Source organism: Clavelina lepadiformis, chromosome 2 (assembly GCF_947623445.1).
Source record: "Clavelina lepadiformis chromosome 2, kaClaLepa1.1, whole genome shotgun sequence".
Classification (NCBI taxonomy): Eukaryota; Metazoa; Chordata; class Ascidiacea; order Aplousobranchia; family Clavelinidae; genus Clavelina; species Clavelina lepadiformis.
In genome coordinates this window covers 16,192,786-16,216,676 of record NC_135241.1, presented here as the reverse complement: position 1 = coordinate 16,216,676, position 23,891 = coordinate 16,192,786, and the positions used below count along the sequence as shown (strand labels likewise).

Below are 23,891 nucleotides of genomic sequence, written 5' to 3'. Positions count from 1 at the left end.
ATTAAAAGGAAGCAACCATTTCACAGTTATTGGGTCACGCAGCCCGTTATGTGCATGGTTAAGTTAGGAGCACAATAATGCAACAATTGATTGAAGCTATTTGAAACTTGGGGTTGAATATTTGAAGTTAGCGTTAGATCAGACGATCGATTTAGGTAAGGCTTGTGGGGCTGTTACAACTGGCGGCTAGTTGTCGATGGCTTTCTTCCAAGCCCTGTAATATTAGAATTATTGCGACGACAAGCACATTACGCTACATAAGTTTCCGGGTTTGTCCACACGGTTTGACAGGGAAATTGCAATTTTGCAACGATTTTAATCGAGTTGAGCTATGATACAATCATGATTTAGTCGTTACGTTAACGTGGCTGTGTTAAACAGCTGACCAGTAAATGTGAAACCGACAACAGACAAGCATTTCTTCTCTTTTGGTGTTGAACATAATGTTCCCAAACTTATTTATAGACCATGACGTAACATCAGCCTATAGTCATTATTGATTTACGAAGCCCAGTTAATATAAGTTTGAAGTAAATCATTTATTTCACAAACAAACGTTTCCATAAGAACGACAAAGCTACACGCATATCTCAAGTAAACGTTGTACTTTGCAATATAATTATTTAGCAACAGTGGAATCGTATGGTGCAACTGGTATATAGGCTTGGCATTACAAAATTCAGAGAAAATGATTAGATTTATTAGTTGGGTTATTATGTATTGCTTGTCAATTGGAGCGTATCCGTGCAGGCGATGGATTCGAAATTTTTCTAGTAAAACCAATCACCTTCACTGGCTGAAAAAAAACGGATGCAAAGCGAGGTATACTATTTAAACATCGAATCTATTAATTCCTTTCGTATCATTTTTCTGCATAAATCATATACGCTTAAATTTTTTGAATTACAGCTTTGTATTTGCAAACTTTCAGTGATTGTGCAAGTTCAAAGTTGAGGGAGAAAAACGTAGGAGCTGTCTTGAAGCTGTACCAAAGTGATTTCATCTTAGGGGAATGCCCTAGTTGCTTTCCCAGAAAAATATCCTTTAAATTCTTTGCTTCAACCAACATATACCTTGCGTTACTGGTCGTTGGAGCAGCATTCAGTGTCACTATTCGCAACTTTAGCGCTTCAGACTCCTATTCCTGGTATACCATCCTTCTCCTAGCGTCATATTGCTTTTGGGATAGAATTTCGTCAAGAGCTCGCTTACTGTATCTGTTAGACAATCTGAAAGTAAGTTTCGCATGAAGATTTAAACATGGGGCCGCGTGTGTACTCACCCCGTACTAAAACGGAAAAACAAAATTTAGTTTGTGATTTTAGGTTGCATTGATACCATACATTCCTTTCCGTTATATTTCACGAGTTTGGGGTAAGATGTGTGACGTTTCAATCAGCCCAGAATATAGGCCATACATCTACCAACTTTACATAAAGGTTTTTAACGTGAATATGGAGGTAATTTGATAGCTAACTTTGTATGTTTTGTGCTGATACTTGTCTCTGTTTTTATATAAAATGTTAAAACTTACACGTAAGCTTTCATTTCTGTTTACGGATTATACAAGTTAGACTTTCTCTATAATCTTCAACAGATTTGAAACGGATTGCAATAAAATGCTGATAAAATAGTCAATCAAGCTTATAGTAATAAATTCAGCAACGTTTCGAGTTTTGACATTGTAAATGCTAATCAATTTGACTAACAGGAGGCAATGATTACGGATCTCACTCAATATCGATCAATGGGAGAGTTTTTTCGTCGCCAGATCGATCCAAGTCTTCGTCCTATTGACCATTTGGCGCAAGTATGTTACTGAATTTGTCCATGTCAGATGTCAGTACGGGGCGCGTGTTCACATCAAGATTAGAATAATATCATTCCCTAGAAAATGTTCGAAATGGTCTGAATAATTTGATATCTAACTATCATGACCAACACTTGACACGCATGTGCTTTTTTTAATTTTGCAAATTTTATGAAAAACTTTTATTAGTTTTGCTTTTTGTTTATTATTTTACTCTTTTTTTGTTATATTTTTACAAATATCACAAGTTTGCGATTGGGTTTAAGGATTATAGCCACCAAAAACCATATTTTGCTTGGCGATTTTAACCAAATCGGTGAGCCGATGTGCAAGCTGATGTACACGTGACGTACTCTGCAGTCTGACATAGTGCTGTGTTTGGGAAGTATTTTCAGTCATACCGGTTTATAACGGTATGCTGTGGTATTGGTAACTTATTCGTACCGTACATAGCGGTACTGTTCATACATTCAGAGAACGAGAAACTAGGTTATAAACCAAAACACACGCCATCACACAATTTATTACCACCTTGCATTCAACAACAACAACACCTAACTAACCTCCTAAATTCTAGCCTAATTCTTAGACCCTAAAATATATTTTCTGACATGGAAACACTTTTGTGACAAAGAGAAAACAATTGCTTTGAAAATCTCCCCCAATATGAAAAGTTTTTAAAAAGAAAAGCATTTTTAATTCAAAAATATTTAAAAAAAGGTTTTCAAAAACTAAATAAAAAATTAATTAAAAGTAAATTTATAACAATTACACAAAAATCATTTAATTCCAAAAAAAATGAAAAGAATTTTTGTGTGAAAAAATTTTAAAATTAAAAATTAATAAATGTTTATCTTATTATTTGAATGAAGTTAATGTCGGCGATCGTCGACATCGAAGCACGTTTCGGGGGATAAACTAAAACTTTTTCAAAAAGCGTTTTTCGTGGTACTACTTTGTAGCCTCTCACTAGTAAAAAGTTGGCAAAATTAAGACAAAACTTATGTGTTACGTTCCAGCCACCATACTAGTTGAAGTCGATGGCAACATCAAGTTATATAAGAGTTCAATCAAAACGAACAATGATATAGGTTTTATATAAACAGTCTTTGTTAAACATATTCAACGATTGGAACAAGAAAACTTTTTGCTGCTTAATGATTACTTATGTTGTTAAATTTTTTTATTTGTGACAGATCGTAAGCCCTGTGGATGGGAGAATCATGCATAACGCAGTGGTATGCAATGGCATGGTGGAACAGATCAAAGGTGTATCGTATTCGCTCAAAGCATTTTTGGGGCCAAACTTAGCAAATGGTAATTATTACCTCAATACAATGTGTATAGACTATTTGCAATTATGCGGTTTGTTGAATTTTGCAAATTCGCTCCTTAAATACTTACTGCGTTTCATTTAAAACCTATTTTGAATGATTTTATTATTATAATTATACCGTATATAATTGATATCATTTCTAATTAATTGTTACATATACATTGTCTGTTTAAACAGACTCCAGCACGCCATCACATAAGTTTGGTCGTTGCTTGATGGATGACCCAAAATTGCATGATCTTTATAGCTGTGTCATCTACCTTTCACCTGGTGATTATCATCGTTTTCATTCTCCTGCTTCGTGGCAGATGAGGCAACGACGCCATTTTACAGGTTTGCCAACGTGTTATGTAATCTTTATTCCTGACCTTAAAGCGATTGTAGTTGTTACTAAGAATTTTGTTTCTTGGTTTCGTATGGCTATAAGGCTATTTAAAAACTCTTGACAAAGGATATGTTGACGAATAAGTTTGGGCGGTATACATCGGGACAAAATTAGAAAGGTTAAAACAACAATTAAACATTATTATTATTTTTCTTTTGAACGTGTGGCACAGGTAACCATGTGAACGGCTTTTAAAGACAAAGAGTTAAACTTGCAAAGTTTTCTGTAACTGACAAATTCATACAAGACCTATACATCAGCGTATTGCTTGCTGTGATTGTACAGCAAAGAAATGTTGAATTTCTATAGCAACGCAGCGTGGCAACACACTGTGTACATATATTGCACGTTTTCGACGTAGTGAAGAACATAACAAAACCACGATACAATGCTGACAAAAAAAACTTAAAAACAAACTCTCACGTATATATACAAGTTATCATAACTGTATCTAATACCGGTGCAAAGATCCAAACGGGGTTGTCCGCGAATATCTGCAGCATATAAATACCAGGTGCATCGCTACCGTCTATTTTTGCTGGAAAACTAAAAGCCTTTATCAACCGAGCTGAGGTGAATATGTTGGTCGCTAAATAGGCGATGTTCTGTGTTCGGTGATTTTCTGTCAAAGTGGTATTGTCTGTTGAACCAAAATCGAGTGTGTTCGTCTGGTCTTCTGTTGTCGTTTCGCTCGTTACCGACAAAAAATTTAAACCTTGTATGACGAGAAAGTTGTAACTGTCTGGTTCCACTAAGACTTGACATTTATGGAAGTAAAGGTTTTGAATGAATGAATTGTTGATTAGAGAGTAAAGCACCGATTTACTATTGTCGGAACTCAGAGAATTGCAACAAATATGGTATTCGTTAAACATCCACGATGAAAACGACACTTCCAACGTCGAGTTTGTATTTTCTAATATTTCAGAAGACGAAAAGTTCTGGCACGAGGTAAATGAAAACGAGGAAATTAAACAATCGTCGAACCATCCATTGCAACTTCCGCACGGACAAATTTCCACCCAAGTGTCATTGTCGCCTTCCGTCAGTGTGAATTGTACACCATTAATGTGCGACAGAAATGACGAACTGACTAAGATAATAACAATTTGGCAAAGAATCATTTTCAATTAAAAAACCTGTTCATCTGTCAAAGATAATAATTATATATGCCTTTAGTATAACATTTTGTAATCTAAAAAATTGTTTTTTCTTACATATAAGTTATACCAAAACTTAACGGCTGGCACGTAAAAGCAATAAACTTTGGTTACAAAAACCACTTACGAATTAAAAACTGTTTTCACTATTAGACTGTCTTTAACGAACAACTTCAGATTTTTCGACACCGATTTTTGTAACTAACTTGTTTTTACTAACAAATTAGCCTGAGACTGATATCTACCCAACTGCTTGTTCTCATAGTCGGGACGAGGCGTGTCATGCGTCGAATCAGGTGCTCAAATGAATTACTTCACAGCTCGAAAACACTCTTATTGTTGCCTTGTGTAAAGAAAACACAAAATTAAACAATTTTCGCCTCAGGATGAACCGCTGTTCATAAATTGAATGGATTTTCCCCTGAACTGGCATTGTTTGGAAAGCAAGTGTTGATAGACTTTGCGAAAGAAACAACTCATATATTCATCACGGCCAATGTAGTTTATAAAGGGGTAGAATTTTGCTAGTCACGGTCGTGCTTTACCTAAACTATTATAGACGACAGCGCTAACTAATAAAGAGAAAAGTCAATATTAAGATCACATACAAAGATAACATTCACCCATCGTAAGATAAAACAAATTCTCTGTATGCCAAATCACAATGCACCTGAATAACTTATACTATTGTTTGCCTAAACCTATTATAGCTTTTGTAACCTTTTTTATAAAATCTGTGAGCGCAAGCCAATTAACTTACGGCTAACAGCCTTAATTTTTAGGAGGGGCGATTTTTGGAATGTCGTTACAGTTTTCGAACTCTATGTTAGATTTTGGTTAGCTAAATAACTAAAAAAAGCAGTTCAACTTATAATATTTTGGTTGTTAGTGTAAAAACGACTCAACTAATGCACTTTAATATGCCAATACTCTGTAAACGTAATTAGCATCATTTTAATCTTATAGGTGCAGCTTTAACAAATATAATAAAAGTATTTTTAACTGTTTACGCTTATAAAATAACATCAATTTTGACCTAACCTTATTTTCTTAACCTTTTAGGGGATTTGCTGAGCGTCAATCCTCGCATGGTTTCGTGGTTTCCCGACCTTTTTGTTCAGAACGAGCGAGTGGTTTTGAGCGGTTGGTGGAAATACGGATTCTTTTCAATGACTGCGGTAGGCGCAACCAACGTGGGATCGATTGTCGTTTACAAAGACAAAGTAAGACAAAAGTAGTCTCCCCTATGCAGTTTGCTCTCTCATCCATATGCACAGATGCTAACAAAAGCGGTAGGACTAAACACTTTATGCGTTATGACGTAGATAAGGTTATAGTTCATACATCAACCTGTTATCTTCATTTTGCGGTGCTACTGTCCTGCAAAATACATTGCTGCTTCTAGAATAGTCTTATTATCACGCCTTGTGACTCCGGTTTTTTATATACGTTTTCGATATACTAGACTTTATCTTTTTTTCTATAATCCGATTCAAAATTCCTACGCTTGAATTATAGCATTCAATGTTGCGTGAAACATACCTGCAAGAATCTTAATGGCTTCGATGTAGGCGTTAACAGATCATTTACTGTTTAGGACTAAAATAAGATATTTTAATGTTGACTTAGTGTGTTTGTTTTGACAAACTGTAAGCACATATAAATCTATATTCGTAAAATATACAATTTTGCTCGCCCCTTTGTCATAGCACTTTGAACGAACTACGTTTCGTGTGATCTTAGGCTTTGAAGACCAACCTGAAAGATTCAAAGGTGGAAGTTTACAACGATCACGGCTTTGAAAATGGCGGAGTAGAATTTTTAAAAGGAGACGGAGTGGGAGAGTTCAAACTCGGATCGACTGTGGTTCTCATATTTGAAGTAAAACCTTTGCACGTGTATATGTCTACAGCATGGCTTGAGACATTGCTACAAATAAATCCTATACTTTAATGATTAATATAAATAATTTTATAAAGTAAACACTGTTGATTGATCGTTATTTGTGTCTCTCCAGCTGAATGTATGTTTTTTTAAGTGATAATGAAAGTAATGTCAAGTATTTTCAAATACGTGAGAACATTTTTGTTGTTTTTTACTCGAGCAAAACTAACAAAGTAATTTTGCAGGCCCCCAAGTCGTATAGATTTTCTTACCCAGCTGGAAAGCAAATTAAATACGGAGAAAAATTGCTCGTCTTTTGACCGAAGCTAAGGATTCTTTTGTGATCTCCACATTTACATTCATTCCTGTCAATCCTACTGTGTGCAACATACGGGTTACAGCGTTGTCGTATAGATATAGGACCAGACAGAGAATTTCTTTCAGTAGCATTTTTACACGCTATACTATTTTATAATCGCATTTATTACTTTCTCGCGTTATTACACTCATGTTCATTTGTGCCCTTAATGCGAACATCTTTTTTACATCTGCACGTCTTGCAAAAACACTGAATTCGAGTCAACTTCACAAACGCTTAAGTAGAGGAATATTAATAAAGTATAACATTAAATTAAGTTGTAGCTGAAAAATAATGAAGTGGAACATGTCGATGTAATTCGCGTTTTCTATACTTGTTACACATTTTGCATTTGTAAAGAAATGCTTTGTTGTTAATTTGTTTTTTTCATAGCCTGCATACATAGCCTATACACTATACAGAATTAGTTACTTAATATTTGAAAGAACTCATTTCTATTTATAAACTGAAGGATTCAATACATTCTCATATTTTTTACATTATTGTTTTATTTAAGTTTATTTTCACATACACAAATAGTCTTCCTGATTAGAAGTCAAAAATTATTTTTTTAAAACCATAATGATAGAATGCATAGAAACGGGTCACACGACAACAAAACAACGAATATTCCACAAATATAATTAAACGATAAAAACGCAGCATTTGGATTTACTATCAAGCAGTTTTTGGTTTACGCGACGGTCCTTGACCAAACGTAGCGTAAACAGGCGCAGCGTCGCCTTCGCCAAAGCTTTGCAGGACGGGACCGCCAAATCCGGGGTTATCAAACCCAGCGGATGCCCCATCCGATAATGAAGTCCGTTCAGTCTTCGTTCCCTTCTTCACAGACTTGGTTTCCATCTCTGTTGCTTCGTGGTGTGTGGACCTGGACTTACTTTGACCAAAACTTGACGAGCCGTATGACGGTGTATCGAATAACGGGTTATCGTATGAACGGGAAAGGGGGTGACGTGTTCCAGGGCTGGAGGGAAAGAAAAAACAAAACTTATTAACTCATATATATTAATATAAAAACCGGTAATCAGAAGAAACGATAGTCCAAGTATATAGCAAAAGATTTACAGTAGTTTGAAATATTTCGTGCGAGAAACGAGTCAAGCTTGAGGAGTAATGCGTAAAAATAGCCCATTTTTGAGTGAATCAGCAGAAACCTACGACTATGGTGGAACTAAATAAACCAACTCACTATGGCTTTTGTCTTCTTTGCCAGTAAAGAGCAGCAGCAACCAGCAAAACTGTACCAACTATAGAACCGATTACAATACCAGCAATTGCTCCTGTAACCAAGTACAACCCATTACGCATAAAAGAACGTCAATGTAAAAAGCTATAGTAAGAGTTTGTACTACTAACCTCCACTTAATCCGCCATTATTTTCGGGGGGTGGTACGGGGGGTGCTTTGTAAACTTGACATCTGCTTCCTACGTAATTTTCAACGCAATCGCAGTAAGGGGCACCATGGGTAGCTAATAGACAACTACCGTCGTTCTGACAGAAATTGACTGGGCAGAAACCGCAAGCACTTTCGTCCGCCTACATCAGCAAACACACATATTACTGTACGTATTACAGTATATCGTCCTAAGCAGCGCACAATACAAGGTGCACATAAATAATAAAACCAGACTATTAGAGCAACACAGCTCTAACAGTCTATGGTTCGGTAGTGTTAGAATTAAAAAATCTGTTGGGACAAATTTTTATGTTACAGTCTGCAAATAAACGCGTCTTCTTTACAATCGTTACATTGAAGAAGCTAAATTGTCAGTTATGCAAACTAAATCGGACTAGAATTTAAATTTAAATAAATCTAATTCAAAATAGGTAATGAACATAGCCTATAAGAAATACAACAAATTTATATGCGAAAGCTAGCAGTCAAAATACCTGATTGGTATTGCAGTCAACGACACCGTCGCACTGGGTCAGAGAATCTCTACATTCACCCCCGTCGTCTAAACAGAAATACTGACCAACGGCACAGGTCAGTGATAGCGGGCATTCGAATTCGTCCTCGCCACCAGAGCAATCTGGCATGCCATCGCATCGCAGCAAGGAAGAAATGCAACTGTCATCGGAACAACGAAACTGTAGAATCCACACGTGTTAACGTTGTTACAAGGTCATATATATCTAACAGCATTTAAATAAGTGACTCGCTTATAAACTGACACCACAGCTGAATTGCACAATCAACATACAATTTCTGTACCACCATGCTAACGAGGTGTGCGGTCCAAAAGTTAAACATAAACAACATGTATGTCTACACTATAATATCAGAATGCCTTATCAAACCAAAGAGTTTATTGTTATTTTGTTGTCGTGTTTATTTATCAAACCAAAGAGTCAAACCGTATTGGGCAAAACCTGCATTTGTATGAGAAGATTTATTTGAAAAAACAAAGAAAACAACTTGCCACATAAATTCTAATTCAGCCCCATAGTATACCTCATAATCTTCACATTGGCTTGTTTGAGACGGCGTCGTTCCGGTTTGTTTATCAGTTACAGTAGGACACCCAATTTCATCGCTACCATCAGGACAATCAATGTAATTGTCGCATTTCCAATAGTTTGGCATACACTCCGATATCCCATCGTTATTGCAGGAGAACTCCTGGTTGCTGCAGGTCGTGGGAGGTACGGTGGGTTGGCCTTACAAAAATTCAAATGTATGATAAATACAGAAAATATTAAGTTTACAATATGTCAATGTATCTGTATGTGTAAATTTGTTATATGTCAGTGTGTGTATCAAATCGATTCAAAATATAAAAAACTAAACAACATGGCTAAATTGTCCACACAATGGAATTCTAATAATTGTAACCAAACTCCAAAAGCCCGCGAGAAGCTGGAATACTTTTCTTGTACGGGGCCACAGTACCTAATCGACATGCATCAGTGAACGACACGTCATCAACGGCGATATATCCACCCAAAGAAGCATCACTTCCAGCTTCCGCCTCGAACTCGACGTAGTAAGTGTCCGAGCTGTGGACTGGTACAGCAGCATACACCCACCCATCGTTTGTGCTTGTTGCAGAATTTCCAATCAACGTGGCCACAGGGTACCGTGATGACGTTTTTGAAACCACATTCACGCGTAATGTTGTCGACGTTTGTGTACCTGCGAATTTCAAAGAGATTGCGCATTTATCTAAACTACTTCCGTCGCAACTTCACCTTTCACTACAGTCTCAAGTCAAACCATTTCCACAATTCAACCAGATGCTGAAGATAAAACACTTGACCAGCGAATAATTTTATAAAGCAAAGTATTGCGAGGTGACCGGCTTAACTAACCTGACATAAAGTACCAGAACCTCAGGGTACAAGTGTCTTCATCGGTGGGCGACAGTGAGGCAGTTGTCATTCTGACCACGTCACTCACCACCAAGTCAGCAACGTTTACAGCGGCAAAGTATCCTTTGGTCGATGAAGGTGAATGATCTGATGTTGGACCGCTTGATACAACACTTCCTGTGTCGAGGTCTGCCAGACCAGAAGATTAGACCCAATAAAACAGATCAAAATGTAAAAAAACATTCCAACAAATTACCTGTTCCGTCAGAAAGAGTCCAATCTGCATCGTCGTTTTGGTTTTGAGTAAAGCCGCAGGTCGAAGAGCTCCCAAATACAGACTTGTCATCAAAATTGCAATCTCCTCGTTTTATAGGACACGATAATTCATCGCTTCCGTCGTCGCAATCGCTCTTTGCGTCGCATAACTATCGGTAAGTTGGAATTAGTGTCTTGCGAATAGTATAACGCAAACCGCCAACCTTTCAAAAAATTGGGCCATGTATTTTGTATTTGAGAGTATTTTTAATAGCACAGTTTACCTCGTCCAGGAAAAGGCATTTACCATTGCTGCAGGTAAACGCATTAATGCCGCAAGACTGTCCATTCTGATCGCCGCAGTTTGAAAACGTGATATCATCAATTGCGACGTAGCCGTTTTGAGCGTCATTAATGACTTCAAATACAATTCGGAACGACCTGTATGTAAAACGGTCACGGTCACGGTCACGGTAAAGAATGATAAGCATGTCACTTGTCGTGTAAGAAGTTAGATTAGAGACCTGTCCATTCCGATGTTGGCAAGACCCGCCACCCAGTTTGTCCCTTGCCTTCCTTGAACAGTAAACAGCACTTGTGGTTCGGCAGTGTTAGTCTTCTTTAGGACACGCAGAGTTCCGATATTGGTATCCTTGAGCAAATGACATAACACAACAGCTCACAATACAAATTATCACAGATAAAAAGTTCATGTTTAGACCAACAACGTTCGCAGAATAAGGTCGTAAAGAAATTTTCAAATCCATACGTCGTTGTTGAAAAATTGTTACCTGGTTGTTATTCGAGTTCATGTTGAAGTAGAAAGACATTGTACATGATGAAGCAGATCGTTGATATACGTCACTTATCAAGTGTGCCTTAAAACCAGATGTCGAGTACGATCCAGTCTCCACAATCATATAGGCACCCGTCACCGACCTTGAAAAGCAAGAGCTATAATTAAACCTCACTGTTATAGATATGTACTTTAATGGACGCACTGACCAGATTAGTAATACATTTACAATAAAAAACCTGAGTCAAAGGCAAGTGTATGGAGAAGAAAACAATGTTACCCAGAGTGGTCAGAGCTTGGTCCATTCCCTGATGCCTGTCCACCGACTCTTCTAGCCCAGTCGAAATTATAAGACGCGGATTTAGAATTCGTCCAGCCGCAGGTATCTACCTCGAATGAACATGCTGAACCTAGACAGATCGAAAAACAAAGCGATAAACAAGATACAATCTAAAGGACTTCTGCAAAAAAAATCAGTAATCCAAACCGTTATTTCACTAACCATGAAGCGTGAAACATTTTATCAATGAGTTATCATAAATTATCAAAAAATTGACAACTTTAACAAAAAATATTATCACCCACAATATTTCTATTTGAAGGACAAAGTGTATATTTAAAGTTTGCTCCAAAAAATCGATAATATTTTCAACAAAGAATAGATCTAACTTACCACACGTATTTTCGTCAGTAGAAGCGTCAGGAGGTTGAGCATCATTACATGCATACAGGAAGTCACATCGTTGAGTGATGTCATAACATCCACCATTTTTGCAAGGACTGAAGCCAGAAGGACAGGAGGATGACACAGTGGTAGTGATTGGGAGTTCTCCGTGCGCTCCATTTGGATCAAACAAGCAATTATCATTGAAACTGATGTCGTCGAACGCAGCAGCTGACGTTAGGACGCCTTGGCTGCCATACACAACTTCGAAGATGACTGCAAAAAGGTTTTCGAAAATCAATTTAGCTTGATTAAGTCAAACAAGCAACCATGTCGTGGAGACTAAAATTAACCTTTGGTTTACTCTTAAACAGTTCATTACTTTAACAAAAGTAAAGCGCTTTTTAAATTGAGCGCAAAATAAAAAATAATCTTACCTTGGAAGTCGGTTTTGAGAGGTAGAGGAACTTCAACTCTCTGCCAAAAATCACCGGGTCCACTGTAATAGATGTTGTCTTCCGTCGTAGTAAATACCTTCGAGAATGAATTAGAGCTATCCCAAGAATCAGTCACATAAACGTTAATGCTATCCTCATCAGAGAGCAGCTGATAGTAGAAGCGAAGGCGGCAGTTTGTTGAAGAAGCAGAAAGGAGTCCTAAATGGAGAAGAGTTTTCAAAAAATTAAAAGGTAATGAAGATTATTTGTATAATTAAACGCAATAAAAAGTAGCCATAACAAGCTTAAAATAAATGAAGTAGCCTACAACAAAGGTTTTCGAAAAAATGTAAAACTTCAGACAAACAGAAGCGTGACTTTTAAACGAATCCAACTTACCAGGTGTTCCGATTTGAACTACACCGACAGATGCAAGGTCATTTCCCCGATCAGCGAACAAATAGTGGCCTTCAGGTTTCCTCAAGGTGTGGTCAGTTGCAGGTAAGATGACTCCTCCTGTTTGAATGGACCCTGTGCCCAGTTGAAATTGAAAGATGGAGGGCAAGCGTTCAAAGTCGCAAAGATCATGCTCAAAGTTGCAACTATAAATGATTTTGATGTCATATCAGCACTAAAGCAAGTTTTAATGGAGTAAACACGCGTAGGTTCTATATACACTTAGGTGCCTAAGTAGACTGTGTGTTACAGCAAAATGCTATTATTTCACGTGAAGCTCAACACACCGAGGTTGCTTCTGGTAACAGAGGGAGTTGATTTCGTCACTGCCGTCGCCACAGTCGTCTGAGTAATCGCAAACTTTTTCTTGGTCAACACAAACCTAAATTAAGTAACCAGAAACCGAAATTATACAAAATATCGAAGTTACGTATTTTCACTGCAATGCTGTAAACGTAAACATCTTGCAACATCCATAAAGGAGGTTTCTAGGAAGCAGACGGCTGTTAGGATGTTACCGAATTGGCACAAGTGTATTGGTTCCTTCCGCAGCCAGTTTCGGAAGGCAAGGGTGGATAGCAGTCCATGAATTCAAGATCGTCGATGGTGATATCAATGTCAGTTGGGCCAAGGGGTCTTGCCTCGACGACGATCTGTTTCAAATATAGAACGAGGTTTAATGCAGAAATACACACCTACGTTTAAGTAAATACATACAGAACGGTGCGTGTATAATACAAGTATTGTATATACAAGGAAGAAATTATAATTGGTTATTATAATAAACAAACTTTATTAGCAAACCTGAAAGTTGGTTTTGGTCCCGATAAAGACCCTGCTTTCGTGCCATCCAGAAGACGAAAATCCTTCCTTCTTCCAGAGTTCCGTAACTTGTTTGCCTTCATCGTAGCGATAGTGAGCGTAAACGTGGATTGATCCAACCGAGTCGTCATCCTTTTCTCCCATCCAGTAAAAGAATCGCAGAGTACATTGAGGTCCCGTGTTTGTAATGTCGGAGGAGTATAACTGTGAATTACAAAAACACAATACTGCAGGTTTTGTAATAGTAACTTTTTAATAACTAATATTTATTACCAAAAGTTAATGCACTTTCCTCCATAATCCAAGTAGGCTATTTTAAGCAGAACGTAAATAGTGCCTGGATGAATGTGCCAAACTTTTAATTTTTGATTAAACACTTTGCTTCAATGTAATCTTAATTCATAGCTGTTGAAGTATAAACCACCTCTGCTTTGCTGCCACTTGAGGCAAGCGAACTGTCAGCGTAAAGATAATATCCACTCGAGGTTCCTTTAGTGTTGTCAGTGGTAGGTCTTGATCCTTGATCAGCAGATGTCAGTGAGCTCGCTTGATCTCTCATCCACATGTAAGCGCCCTGGTCGTCAGCGTTCGCAACATACCAGCCACATAGTCCAGCCTCCAAGTCACACATTGATGCCACTACAATAAAAGTTGGGCGATTTGGCAAAAACTTCCAAGCAGAAATTTAGTTGTTCTTAAATAGTGGTGAATACCTTTATGAGCTTCGATAACCCTGAAAAGTGAAATAAATTAGGCTGTAAAAACATTTTCAGCTAATTACCACAATCATCTTCGTCTGAAAGATCAGCGCAGTCATAGCGGAAGTCGCAAACTTTGTTGATGGGGATGCAGGATGAGATGCTGGACACTGCTTTGCAGCTAAACTCGAAATTGATATCACAGCCATCTTGCGGAGGAGGAGATGGGGGCATCTCAGGATCAATGAGAGACGGAAGACTTCCTGAAAGACAAAAATGCGTTTCAGTCGACTGATCTCATCTAGTTTAACTTTTAATATGTTGGTTATTAACGTAAGAATAAAACACAAAACACGTATATTTGCAAATACTGTGCTTATGTGGTAATAATTAATAAGAACGAAAAATCCTACAAAAAATTGCATAGTCAATACCGACCTAAATCTTTCGAACACTCAGTCGAAAACGACACATCGTCGATGGCAATATCGCCAAGGCCTCCATTTCCAACAACAGCCTCAATTACAACCTAAAATGTATTTACTTTGGTGTAACAGAGCAAAGCAAATTTAACCTTAAGGTTGTAATGGCAAACATTAATCAAGATTACCACGACACAATCGTCAACTTACAGCAAACTTAGTGCCAATGTTGCTCAGTGGCACAGTTGCACTTGTCCACAACTGGTTGAGGTTAGCTTCCTTTACCACACCCAACTTGTTGACATACCCACCGTTGGTGTAAGTTTTTATGTAAACATTTAGGCGGTAGACATCGACGCCGCGCATATAATACCAGAAACGAAGCTGCAAATAACGTCATATTGTTCATACATGAAAACAATCAGTGACCATTTCGTAAAAGTCTATAATAAATTAAACTGTACTGGAGCATTTTTTATCATTTTTACACCCCCAAAAATTATTACGACCACTTGTGCTAAAATTTAATAACAATAAGATTTTACGTTTCTTACCTCACAGTTAGGATTTATGGTGGTGGCTTGCATTACAGGACTGATAATCCAGGCAAAATCGCCACTTTGTTGTAGCGAAGAGTCGATGTAAGCGTAATGACCAAGATTTGTCGACGTTGAGTGATCTCGCAACGGACCTAAATCAACGAAACCACATTAGTTTTTAGTATCATTATGCATAGTACAATATTAATTCAGAAAAGCTGCTTGTACCTTTATAGGGTTTAATAAAATTTTAGTGAAAAATTTGTATCAGTGTAAAGCAGTGACATGTTACAACTATATGCAACACAATTACGATAAAGCTCATGCCTGTAGGACAAAGCTGTGATCATGCAGTTAATTTTCCGATGTACGCTAAATGGGGTCACAATGGAATCGTATTATATGATAAAAATATTTCAGCTCACCGGTTGCAGGATCGGATCCAGGGCCGCTCTTAAGCTGCCAGTCAAACATATCGAAGGTCGTTTCTTGAGTCCAACCTCCGAGCCCGGACTCAAAATCGGTGATAAGGGAAAGATCTGAAGAAAGAGAGAAATTCCAGAATCATTAAAGCTAGAAAAGCAACCCACAATCCACGATAAAAAAGCGGAATTACCGCAGTTATATTCATCAGAGTTATCTCCACAGTCGTCCACAGTATTGCACCGTTTATCGTGAGCATCCAGGCAGACCTTGGTGGTCGTGCACCAGAAATTGCTGTCCCCAATACAAGATTGTGAAGGTGTTGGTGTCTCGCAATCAACGAAGTCGATATCGTCAATGGCTGTTTGTCCGTCGTATTGACCTTCGTTGATTTTCACGACTGAGATCTGGAAATGCCGTTTAGCAACTTGTTAATACTTCGTCAAAATGATGCATATTTTGCAGATAAAAAAATTCTTATTATTTGGCGGGAAATGTTTTTAATAAATAACCGATTTTAAAATTCGTTATCACACCATATCAGTCGAAATCGAACAAACATACTTGGAATGGTGTCGTCCTTCTTCCAACATCGACTTGAATTTCTTTCCATTGGTCACCCTGGTCACCCGAAACCGTCGCCATTATCGAGGTTTGTTGGTTAACCGTCAATATCACGTCCATTTGCCCGGGCGATAACCCTTGCTGGTTGTAGTACATGATAAACTAGAAAGTAATAGAAAACCGTGGTAAATAATAACATCACCAAGCTTATCGTAAAATATTATTCAAATTACGATAATATTCATTTTCCAGTACTGTAGTTGATAAGATTCCAAAAAGCATATAATATAATTCGATTTTTTAGGTCATATAATATGAAGCATTTAAAGAAAGCGTACTTTGCACGTGCTGTGAGCTTGTTGGAAGGTCGGGCCGCTAAACTCAGCCACCTGTGAAGCACTGGTGGAATATTTCGCAATGTAGGCAAAAGTACCAGTGGATGAGAACGAAGTGTGATCAGCTGCAGGTGCAAATCTGTAGAAATGTAAAATGGGGAAATTAGGAAGCCGTAATATTATGAAAACCAAGAAGGCAAGAAATGATATACAATTTTGAAATTGACTTGAATCCAAGTATCCATTATTGGTTAGCCGTTGCAAATATTTGAATCTCAGTAAATTCAACACTGTAAGATTTCGCCAAATACAAATGACCTACCCTGGCAGGGCGTCGTTTGCTTTTGCTATCTCCCAGTTAAAATTATCCAGTGAGGAGCCAGCTGCCTCGTTCCAACCGCACATTCCGCCAATTGGTGATGTAGTACCCTCAAAATCACACCCGGCAGCTTAAGGCAAAACGTTCGATTTAAGAGTAGAATGTTGTAGATTGCAGAAAACTTGGTAATTTTACATGAAATACTTTGTCATATTTTCAACTCACGGCAGTTTCTTTCGTCATCTTCGTTGGGACAGTCCCGGTTAAAATCACATTCTTTGGTGGCTGGAATGCAAACTTGACCCGATGGATCGTCGCAATAATAGCTTGTTACATCACATACATAGGAAGGAGACGGTGTAGTGGAATCGCCTCCAATCACATCACCACCAGTTGGGGATTTCAAGCAGCCTGAAAAAGAAAGTGATGAAGTTGGTTTTCGTGAAAAAAACGATCCAGACCGTAATGCAACGTCAAGTTCTTAACAGTGATCTTCAATCTAAACTTCAGCGATTTTTTTCGGTTTTGTTCAAGAGTAGTAAAGTTAACATTTATATATACATACAAGCATAATACGATTATTTGAAGTAACATAAAACACTTGCAAGCACTAATGTTTAAATCTAATCTAACCTTCACTGAACGATATGTCATCAACAGCAATCACGCCAGGACTTACACTGCCAAGCAATCCTTCAAGGACGACCTGAAAGACAATTACGATTGTTTGCTCATAAGTAATAATACTGAGTTATATTTAGACAAATTATGAAGAACATTGTCTACCTGGAACGACTGAGTAACTGGCGTGAGTGAAACGCTACGACGCGTCCACTGCGCTGACCCGTCCACTGTGATCGTGTCTTTTAACGCTTGACCCTGAGCGGTTGCGACAATCACTTTTAGCGATGACGCCCCAGGTCCATCCATGTAATAATAAAACCTGAATCGAGTTTTAAAGTCAAAAATTTGATTAAAAGCATAGCTTCAATGACAAGACGGAAGTGACTTGCATGATGTTTTACACAAACAAACATTGGACACATGGCAATGACAGTGGCGTCCTATGGTGAAATTCTACCTCATGTAGCAATCGGTGGAATCGGCTGAATATACATCGCTCGTTAACTGAGCCGCGACACCGCCATTCATCGTACTAGAATCCAAATAGATGTATTGTCCATCTTTCTGCCCAGTTGTATGGTCAAATGCTGGAGTATCGGTGTTTCCTACAGTCCAGTCAGCAGCAACTTCATCGAACAACGGCGTGATTAGTACAACTCAATCAAATAACTTATTCCAGGAACGAAAAAATTTTACTTCGTGCTTTTATTTTTTTAACGATTTCATTAATCATACCAGATCCAGCTTTCGTCTTTTTCCAATCGCAAAAATCTTTCTCGAAGTTGCACCTCGAATAACTGGGGCACTCGAAGGCGTTCTCGTCCGAGCCGTCGCAGCAATCGATGTTAAAATCACACCAAAGGTCCGAGTTAACACAATGTCCGCTTCCACACCTTGATAAGCAAAGTTTCCGTAACCGTTTCGTAATCGTTGTTACTTACTTAAACTTAAAGTTTATACTTAAAATTTTAAAATGAAATTTTACTGTCGTGAGGAAATTGGACAACTAGTAGTTGGTGGCGGTGGATAAGCGCATGTGTTGAACGAAATATCATCAATAGCTACACTGCCCAATTGCGATGACGTTATTTCGGCTTGGAAGACAATCTAGCAACAAAAAAGGCACCTCGAAATTGCACTGTTTCCTAAGTCATTCTTACCAGTTGACCGTGTTTTACCTGAAACTGACTCAAACAAGTTGGAATGTTAACGTTTTGGAATATCCATTGACTTCCTTGGTTGCCCTTGATCTGCCATAATTCTCGTGAGACCGACCCAGACAAGGCAGACACGGAGAGCGTGGCGAAGTCCCCATACATGTAGTAAAAGAAGCTAGGCGATGAAGAAAAATAACCAAACACGGTTAAAACAACGAGCTGTTCGCATTTTGTATCCAAGAGCGATATCTTTAACGTCGCACAAAGGTTTACCTGAAACTGCAGGTGAGGCCAGCCTGAGTGTAAGTAGCACTCAAGAACTTCTGTTTCGTTCCTATGAGATTGATGCTGGAAGATGTCATTTTGAGTATTGCAAAGCTTCCTGTAAAGCACAATAGTTTATTTAACAAACAACAATACAAACTGTGGATAATGGATATTGTCTGATCTGGTAACTGCGAATAAAATTGGTACGCTGCAAATAGCGGTAACATTTTCAATCTTCTATCCGTATAAACGATGTTACTACAACTGACCATCTGCAAGGTAGGCAGGGTCTTGTGCAGGGCCTCCGGTACCGACAGGTGAGCTCTCGCTGCCTTTCTGTTGAGTCCATTGTACCTGGTTCGATTTGTCATTTTGCCAACCACACGTATCACCTTCGAAGCTACAAGTTGCGGGACAGGTTTGCTCGTCACTACCGTCCACGCAGTCCGCCTATATTGTCAATGAGCATTTTGAAATGAAAGTAAAACAGCTTTTGTCAGAGCATAATGAAACAGAATATCTGTCAATACTAAAATTACATAAAACATCAAAACAAGCCACCGTACGTTGAAATCACAGAATTGATCTGCATCTAAGCAATAACCGTCCGCACAAGGGGGTGCATTACTCGGGCAAGGAATTATGGCGTTCGGGTCGACTCTGCAACTCGGCGAAAAGCTGACGTCATCCATTGATATTCCACCCGTTACAGTCGTGCTGTCCCTAATGATATCAATGACAACCTGGAAAATCGATGTACTTTTTATTGCTTGTTATTTTTTGTCCATTTTAACAATAAAGTATCAAATCATTGGACATTTGGAAAATATGAAAAGACAGTATAAATAAACAACATATACAAAATACCAATCAAATATGTATACTATATACGACACGATACACAAATTGTGTTACACCAGGAAATCATCAAAGTGGTACAGAATATGTTGAATGACAGGTATCAAACCTGGAAGTATTGTGGAGAGTTCAGAGGAACACTTGCATAATGCCAGTCTAAGTCCGAATCTTTTGTAGATATTCTTTGGACAGACTGAAGTCCACCGATCTGTTAATGAAAAAATTAAAAGATATAGCAAACTATAGTGTATTTTATAATCACGGCTATCGATTTTTAAACGTATGTTATAGCTTATAAGCAAACAAGTAACCGCTTACGGCAGTTCTGGTTGATATGACAATCGTTGCAACAGCGTTGGTGCTTCCGGTAAACATGTTCTTGTAGAGGCGAATAACACAAGCGTCATTGGCTACTGGGGCGATTACAGGACCGTTTAGACGAGCCTGCGGTAAAAAAGTGAACATGATAACCAATATTGCCCTGAAAGTTATCAACGACAAAATAGTATCAAATTATCTGCCATAAAAAGTTCAATATAGAAAATGTTTTCAGTGAAAACTCTAACGTCTGCCGCGAAGATCTACATTATATACTGAAACCTTCGAAGATTTTATTTCTGTTCCATCTCACCAACTGCTTTAAAAATTATACGCAGAAGATTTTCAACAAAACTTCGATAACTCACCAGGAGTCCAGCATTTTCTACTGAAGATGTCGCGTATAAGTACGAGCCGCTAGGGTTGTTGTTATGGTCGGCGGAAGGTGTGAAACCAAGAGATGAAACCCCTCGTAATAGTTGGAAGGTGCTTTCCGGATCGCTTACCCAGTTGCAAAGATCGCTATTAAAATCGCAAGCCCTGAAATGGAAGTGTACGAAAACATTAATCAAGAATTTGAATATTACACACAAACGAACTAAACTATTAAAGAATAGAAGTGCATTGCTCACTAATAAGTTAAGCCGATTTTAGCTAAGAAATAAATCTCTTTATTACAGTAGCAGTCAATTTTTATTCTGCCAATACGCCTGCTGGCAAAATTGTAGCAAAACCAAGCTGACAACATAAGCGACAATAGAAATATTAAACTTATAGAGCAGAGACCCACGAAAACTGGAAAAACATGCTCACTGATAGTCGGGACATGTTAATTCGTCGCTGTTATCGCCACAGTCGTCGACAAAATCGCATCGTTTATCCATTGAGATACAGTTTCCGTTCGTGCACTGAAATTGTTCGAAATCGCATTGAGAACCAGATGATGCCAAGCAGCCAGTGAAGGTGATATCGTCAATGGCAATGTTTGCTACGATAACAAATATCCTTTATTACTATCTAATATTCATTATATTAGACATTAAATAAATAAATAACTCATTAAACAATTAATAAACGCAAAAAATTTAATTTATATCATTAACAACAAATATTTAGGTGCCCAAATACAGTATACAGTAAAATTACCAGAACTGATAACTTTGTAACAAATAATCTATTTTTTATCATAACTTACCCCCGGCTGTTCCGTGATATGCCTCTATCATGATTTCATATCCATGATCTTGTGAACCAATGTTGACATTCACAGGAATCCATTGGTCGCCACCGTCAACCGCTTCGCTCCATTTAATCTACGCAATGAACTTATAAATCTACTTACAGGGTCATACGTAAAGCTTTTAAACATGTATAAACCTAACTGATCGCTTTTTGAATTTGAATTCGAGCCCTCCACGACTTTAAATACATTACTCAGTTTAATAAAGTCTGTAACCATTACACACCTGTGCGCCATCGCTGTTGCTTAAAATCAAAGCTATCTTTGCATCAAAAGAACTAGATCCAGATGAGTGCATGTAATAAAAGAAATTCATTGTACAAGATGACGAAGCTCGCCCTAAGAGTGGGCCGTATAGATGGGCGTAGTTCATAAAGTCGCCCGTTCCAGGATCCAAAAACATGTAGTAGCCTGCCGATCAGAAAATTGATATCATAACGTGACTAAAATCGCTAGCCAGCAAAACCACTGTTATGAAAAAGTTCCGAATACTTAAAGTGATGCTTTCATACTGATCAAATCTCTAAACTTTTCAAACATACCTGTTGATGTTCCAGTGGTATGGTCCACTTGCGGCCCCATTGTGACGTCTGAGGTTCCCACGCCTGTTATTCTGTCCCACTTATACTCTCCACTACTAACGTCGGTCCAACCACAAGTGTCGTCCTCAAAGTTACAACCACCGCAGTTGAGTTCGTCAGTACCGCCTTGACAATCGGGTCTTCCTGTTGGAAAAAATAATAAACTCTAACGGTAAGCAATTAATATTCAAACATTGTAGATGTGATTTCCAACTAAAAACTTGCATTGCTTTCTGTTGCTTACCATCACAATAAAGGAAGTCGTTTATGCATGTTCCATCTCCACAGTGAAACTGACCGACGGGACATGGCGACACAGTGGTAGTTGCGACAGTGGTTCCTGGTGGTAGAGCGCTTCCATCGTAAAGGCAAGACGTTGTAAAACTGATGTCATCAATCGCCAGATCACCGAGATCGGAATTGGGTGCCATGCCTTCAATTATAACCTGCGGTAGAACACAAAGTTGCGTACCAGGTATATGGTAACAAATTTAAATAACTGTATAAAACAAATAAACACGAGCCAATTGCAAAACATTAGCACCAACCTGGAATGGAACGTTCACATCAGGCTGAAGCTTGACTTCAACGCGTTCCCAAAAGCTTCCCTTGTTTCCACTTTTTGCCATGCGTTGTATTAACGGACCACCGTCTTGAGTGCGAGTGTACACGGCTAACCTTCTCACGTTTTCACCGTACATATGATAATGAAGACGAAGCTTACAATTGTCAGCTCCATCAGAATTCGTGACGCGCAATGTTGGACTCACCAATCTGGCCAAGTCACCTAGAAAAGCACAGGAAAGATTGATGTAAGTGTCTTAAGACAATTGCATTGTCATTGCCTGCTAAGAATTAAAAAACGACCTTTCACTGCTAAAAGTAAATATGAAGATTAATAAGAAGTAAAAATGTAAACACGACGTAAATTAAAATAGAATGTACCTGACACTTGTTTAATCGAGTCAACAAATAAGTAGTGGCCGTCCTTCGTGGCCTTGGTGTGGTCCACACACGGTCCTGTGTCCGGCTTGCAACGGTAACCCGTGGACAGCGTCCAGTCGAAAACATCGTCGTGCATTTGTGACCAATCGCACCATCCGCCTTGCTCAAAATCGCAGCGCCCGACGTAGGCAGAACAATCTAAAGAATCATCTTCGTAAGTTGATAACTTATCCATAACTATAGAAGAGTAATTATAACGTAATAGAAGAAACTAAAAACAATCAATAATTAATCATCAACATTACGAGTGTGCGAAATTACTAGCTTGAACCATTGCTACTGAAGTATCACGTACAGTTAAGAATCTTGCAAATTTTACTAACCGGTTTCGTCAGACATATCTCCGCAATCGTCAGTGTAATCACATATCCTTTTATTGCTGACGCAAGCTCCGCTATCACACTGAAACTTGTTCGAACCGCAACTGGCCTGGGGCTGAGGAAGTTCACAGTTCTGGAACGCCACGTCATCAATGGCGATGTCACCTTTAGAAAAATGAAGCAACACATGAAAATAGTAATGTCAACCAAAATATCTATTGAAATATAACTCTTAGCACATCTAATTATTTAAGTACAGATATTTTTATAAGTTTGTAAGTTACCCAAAACGTCGTAACTTCTGGTGGCAGTGATATCTATTTTGAATGGTCGATTGACTCTTCCCAGTTTCACAATGCCCTGGTACCAAGCGTCAGCCTGATTACCCGACAACGACCAAACAACGTTGTCTTCGTCGTTTATTCGCTTGTTCACCTGTATTCAATATGACAGATCAACAAACCTCATCGGATGACATATTTTTCGTGATGTGAATTCGACACTTGCGAGTAAGTCGTCAGTGG

The 23,891-nt window shown here is 38.3% G+C and overlaps 2 protein-coding genes across 3 annotated transcripts in view; one reads left to right on the top strand and one right to left on the bottom strand.

Moving 5' to 3' along the window:
* Nucleotides 1–46: 46 nt before the first annotated feature.
* Nucleotides 47–7,346, top strand: LOC143446641 (phosphatidylserine decarboxylase proenzyme, mitochondrial-like). Of its 2 annotated transcripts, none has more exons than XM_076946381.1 (9): nt 47–822; nt 932–1,235; nt 1,326–1,460; nt 1,712–1,810; nt 3,007–3,127; nt 3,324–3,479; nt 5,754–5,869; nt 6,435–6,572; nt 6,821–7,346. In XM_076946381.1, the coding sequence occupies exons 1-9, from the start codon at nt 689–691 to the stop codon at nt 6,893–6,895; spliced, it is 1,278 nt and encodes a 425-aa protein (XP_076802496.1). In that variant the 5' UTR covers nt 47–688; the 3' UTR covers nt 6,896–7,346. The 2 variants fall into 2 exon arrangements, with proteins under 2 accessions (XP_076802496.1, XP_076802495.1); XM_076946380.1 differs by having other exon boundaries at nt 55–822; nt 5,754–5,914; nt 6,821–7,341.
* A 60-nt stretch (nt 7,347–7,406) lies between these two features.
* Nucleotides 7,407–23,891, bottom strand: part of LOC143446640 (MAM and LDL-receptor class A domain-containing protein 1-like) — a 39,454-nt gene continuing 22,969 nt past the window's right edge. The window contains exons 72-121 of the mRNA XM_076946378.1: nt 23,652–23,802; nt 23,371–23,532; nt 22,988–23,185; nt 22,591–22,829; nt 22,287–22,488; nt 22,004–22,186; nt 21,688–21,872; nt 21,417–21,534; nt 21,035–21,209; nt 20,590–20,761; nt 20,222–20,347; nt 20,013–20,111; nt 19,612–19,788; nt 19,315–19,495; nt 19,052–19,160; nt 18,800–18,953; nt 18,607–18,728; nt 18,357–18,514; nt 18,079–18,247; nt 17,784–17,940; nt 17,631–17,703; nt 17,223–17,408; nt 17,001–17,127; nt 16,682–16,817; nt 16,344–16,505; nt 15,973–16,186; nt 15,782–15,895; nt 15,372–15,508; nt 15,028–15,201; nt 14,834–14,924; nt 14,479–14,658; nt 14,122–14,336; nt 13,680–13,901; nt 13,394–13,528; nt 13,163–13,257; nt 12,819–13,021; nt 12,420–12,638; nt 11,992–12,258; nt 11,599–11,728; nt 11,314–11,461; nt 11,047–11,174; nt 10,807–10,963; nt 10,524–10,692; nt 10,268–10,456; nt 9,849–10,091; nt 9,411–9,616; nt 8,846–9,046; nt 8,311–8,491; nt 8,144–8,234; nt 7,407–7,918 (exon numbers count right to left, since the gene is read on the bottom strand). Coding sequence (XP_076802493.1) covers nt 7,612–7,918; nt 8,144–8,234; nt 8,311–8,491; nt 8,846–9,046; nt 9,411–9,616; nt 9,849–10,091; nt 10,268–10,456; nt 10,524–10,692; nt 10,807–10,963; nt 11,047–11,174; nt 11,314–11,461; nt 11,599–11,728; nt 11,992–12,258; nt 12,420–12,638; nt 12,819–13,021; nt 13,163–13,257; nt 13,394–13,528; nt 13,680–13,901; nt 14,122–14,336; nt 14,479–14,658; nt 14,834–14,924; nt 15,028–15,201; nt 15,372–15,508; nt 15,782–15,895; nt 15,973–16,186; nt 16,344–16,505; nt 16,682–16,817; nt 17,001–17,127; nt 17,223–17,408; nt 17,631–17,703; nt 17,784–17,940; nt 18,079–18,247; nt 18,357–18,514; nt 18,607–18,728; nt 18,800–18,953; nt 19,052–19,160; nt 19,315–19,495; nt 19,612–19,788; nt 20,013–20,111; nt 20,222–20,347; nt 20,590–20,761; nt 21,035–21,209; nt 21,417–21,534; nt 21,688–21,872; nt 22,004–22,186; nt 22,287–22,488; nt 22,591–22,829; nt 22,988–23,185; nt 23,371–23,532; nt 23,652–23,802 — 8,337 coding nt within the window. The 3' untranslated portion in view covers nt 7,407–7,611. The remainder of the gene's footprint in view (nt 7,919–8,143; nt 8,235–8,310; nt 8,492–8,845; nt 9,047–9,410; nt 9,617–9,848; nt 10,092–10,267; nt 10,457–10,523; nt 10,693–10,806; nt 10,964–11,046; nt 11,175–11,313; nt 11,462–11,598; nt 11,729–11,991; nt 12,259–12,419; nt 12,639–12,818; nt 13,022–13,162; nt 13,258–13,393; nt 13,529–13,679; nt 13,902–14,121; nt 14,337–14,478; nt 14,659–14,833; nt 14,925–15,027; nt 15,202–15,371; nt 15,509–15,781; nt 15,896–15,972; nt 16,187–16,343; nt 16,506–16,681; nt 16,818–17,000; nt 17,128–17,222; nt 17,409–17,630; nt 17,704–17,783; nt 17,941–18,078; nt 18,248–18,356; nt 18,515–18,606; nt 18,729–18,799; nt 18,954–19,051; nt 19,161–19,314; nt 19,496–19,611; nt 19,789–20,012; nt 20,112–20,221; nt 20,348–20,589; nt 20,762–21,034; nt 21,210–21,416; nt 21,535–21,687; nt 21,873–22,003; nt 22,187–22,286; nt 22,489–22,590; nt 22,830–22,987; nt 23,186–23,370; nt 23,533–23,651; nt 23,803–23,891) is intronic.

Excerpts from the sequence above, each read along its gene's own strand:
- LOC143446641 (XM_076946380.1), top strand. The coding sequence starts at position 689 with ATGATTAGATTTATTAGTTGGGTTATTATGTATTGCTTGTCAATTGGA. Across the intron at positions 1,811-3,006 it reads CTATTGACCATTTGGCGCAA|ATCGTAAGCCCTGTGGATGG; the intron begins GTATGTTACTGA and ends TATTTGTGACAG. Across the intron at positions 3,480-5,753 it reads GCAACGACGCCATTTTACAG|GGGATTTGCTGAGCGTCAAT; the intron begins GTTTGCCAACGT and ends TTAACCTTTTAG.